The sequence below is a fragment of the Phytophthora parasitica genome (assembly GCF_000247585.1).
Source record: "Phytophthora parasitica INRA-310 unplaced genomic scaffold supercont2.24, whole genome shotgun sequence".
Classification (NCBI taxonomy): Eukaryota; Oomycota; class Peronosporomycetes; order Peronosporales; family Peronosporaceae; genus Phytophthora; species Phytophthora nicotianae.
This window is the reverse complement of record NW_008649010.1, coordinates 828140-829806: the sequence shown is the minus strand read 5'-3', so window position 1 is coordinate 829806 and position 1667 is coordinate 828140. Positions and strand designations below refer to the sequence as shown.

The following is a 1667-nucleotide window of genomic DNA, read 5'->3' as shown; positions in this document are numbered from 1 at the left end:
CGGCCAGCATTCGTAGCCAACGAGCCAGCGGTTCCAGTGGTTGATCTGCTTTTCTAGCACGGCCTGGAACTTGGACGCCGTGGCCTTGGTCAGTGGCTTTTCATTGTCCCAGCGCACACAATAGCTGAGCTTGCCGTTGCTGGCTGCGAGTTGATCGAAGATGAGGTTCTTGAAATCCGGGATGTACTTGGACATGGTGTTCTCCCAGACCCAGTCCACTTGGTTACGGGTGACTCCTCCCTTGTTGGGGTTACCAGTGACACACTTGCCTGAGCCAGACGTGATATCACCAAACGTGGCATGGTCACCTGAAGTGGAGCTGTTACTTCCAGCCGCCTGGACACTGCAAGCAGCCGATGCAGCGAGTGCGGCGACTAAAAGGTGCTTGGTGGAGAAGTTGGGGATGTTCTTGCTTGAGGCCATGGTGGAGAAATCGAGAATGGCAACCAAATTCGATCGGTCCAAGGAAGCCGGGAGGTCCGAGGCAGGGCTATCTAGTAGTCCTCTCTGGAGAGCGTCGTCGAGCCACATCAGTAGGGCTGTAGCTTTGATGCTGGTGTCCTGTTGTACACTGCTGTCCGTGCCCATCTGGTTGAGAGGCATGTGGATCGTACGTGTACTACAATGATATAAGATGAACACTTGTTGTCATGCTGTGGTATAACTTATACTAACGGTGATCATCGCAAGCTGGATCAACTGAGTTAAGTAGAATAAAATAGATACGTGTACTTGTTGTTAAATCAACATAGTTTTCCTTCGTTTAAAAACAAGAAATTAGTAATAGATACATGCACGATAAACTACGCTCAATCAAGTGCCGGCACATGATAGCCATGATCGGTCATACATAACGTGATGAGCTTGTCAAAATCAGGCTCAGATGTGTAGTGCTTGAAACCATCTGGGAGGTCACAGCATAATGTTTGTAGGATTTGCAAAATGGCTGTCTGTATTTATTGTCAGGCATGTCTGAAAACGATTATTAAAATACAGTCGTGAAATCGTATTTCTTACTAACACCTGGTCAACGCGATCGTGTTTTTCTGGTGATTGTTGCGAAGTTGTCTTTCAAATGTACGATTAGATGCTGCAGTAGCATTTATTTAATACAATACAGATTGTCGACTGTATGTCTAGTTGTGGATGACTCCGTAACAGCTCTTCGACGCTGATGTCCTTCGGTCTTTTTTTTTATTCGTGGATAACGTCTTCAATGAAACGACAAATTCCGGTCGGGACGATATCCTATTCGCAAGTATCATGCAGACGGATCATTATAAAAGCCTGCTGAATCTCATTTTCAGAGGTTACCTTTAGCTTTTCTTCGATTTCTATTGGTTTTTCCTGCTATTCTTGAGGCAAAAGTGACGTAAACCAAAATACAGACGACGAGCGAATAAAGTACAGAAATTCCTCTCAGTATGTACGATAGTAGTTATATGACAGCCACGTTCCAATAAAAAAATGTATGCGCACTGAAGCAACTTCAGAGGGCGATAAGCATGGGGCATTTCATTTATCGGATAGGAATACTTCGTCATGTAAACAGATATGTCGGGGTATTTTGTACTAAAGAATGATAAGATTCTAACAACGTAGTTTATGCATTCTTTAATATGATTTCGATGCAAAAACAAGAACGGATATCCGCGCTGAAGTGCTAC

General features: G+C 44.5%; 1 protein-coding gene across 1 annotated transcript in view; it reads right to left on the bottom strand.

The window, feature by feature from the left end:
• Window positions 1-603, bottom strand: part of PPTG_22857 (hypothetical protein) — a gene marked incomplete at both ends in the record, with an annotated part of 6152 nt that extends 5549 nt beyond the window's left edge. Inside the window, one exon of the mRNA XM_008906822.1 lies at window positions 22-603. Coding sequence (XP_008905070.1) covers window positions 22-603 — 582 coding nt within the window. The remainder of the gene's footprint in view (window positions 1-21) is intronic.
• Between the last annotated feature and the right edge of the window lie 1064 nt (window positions 604-1667).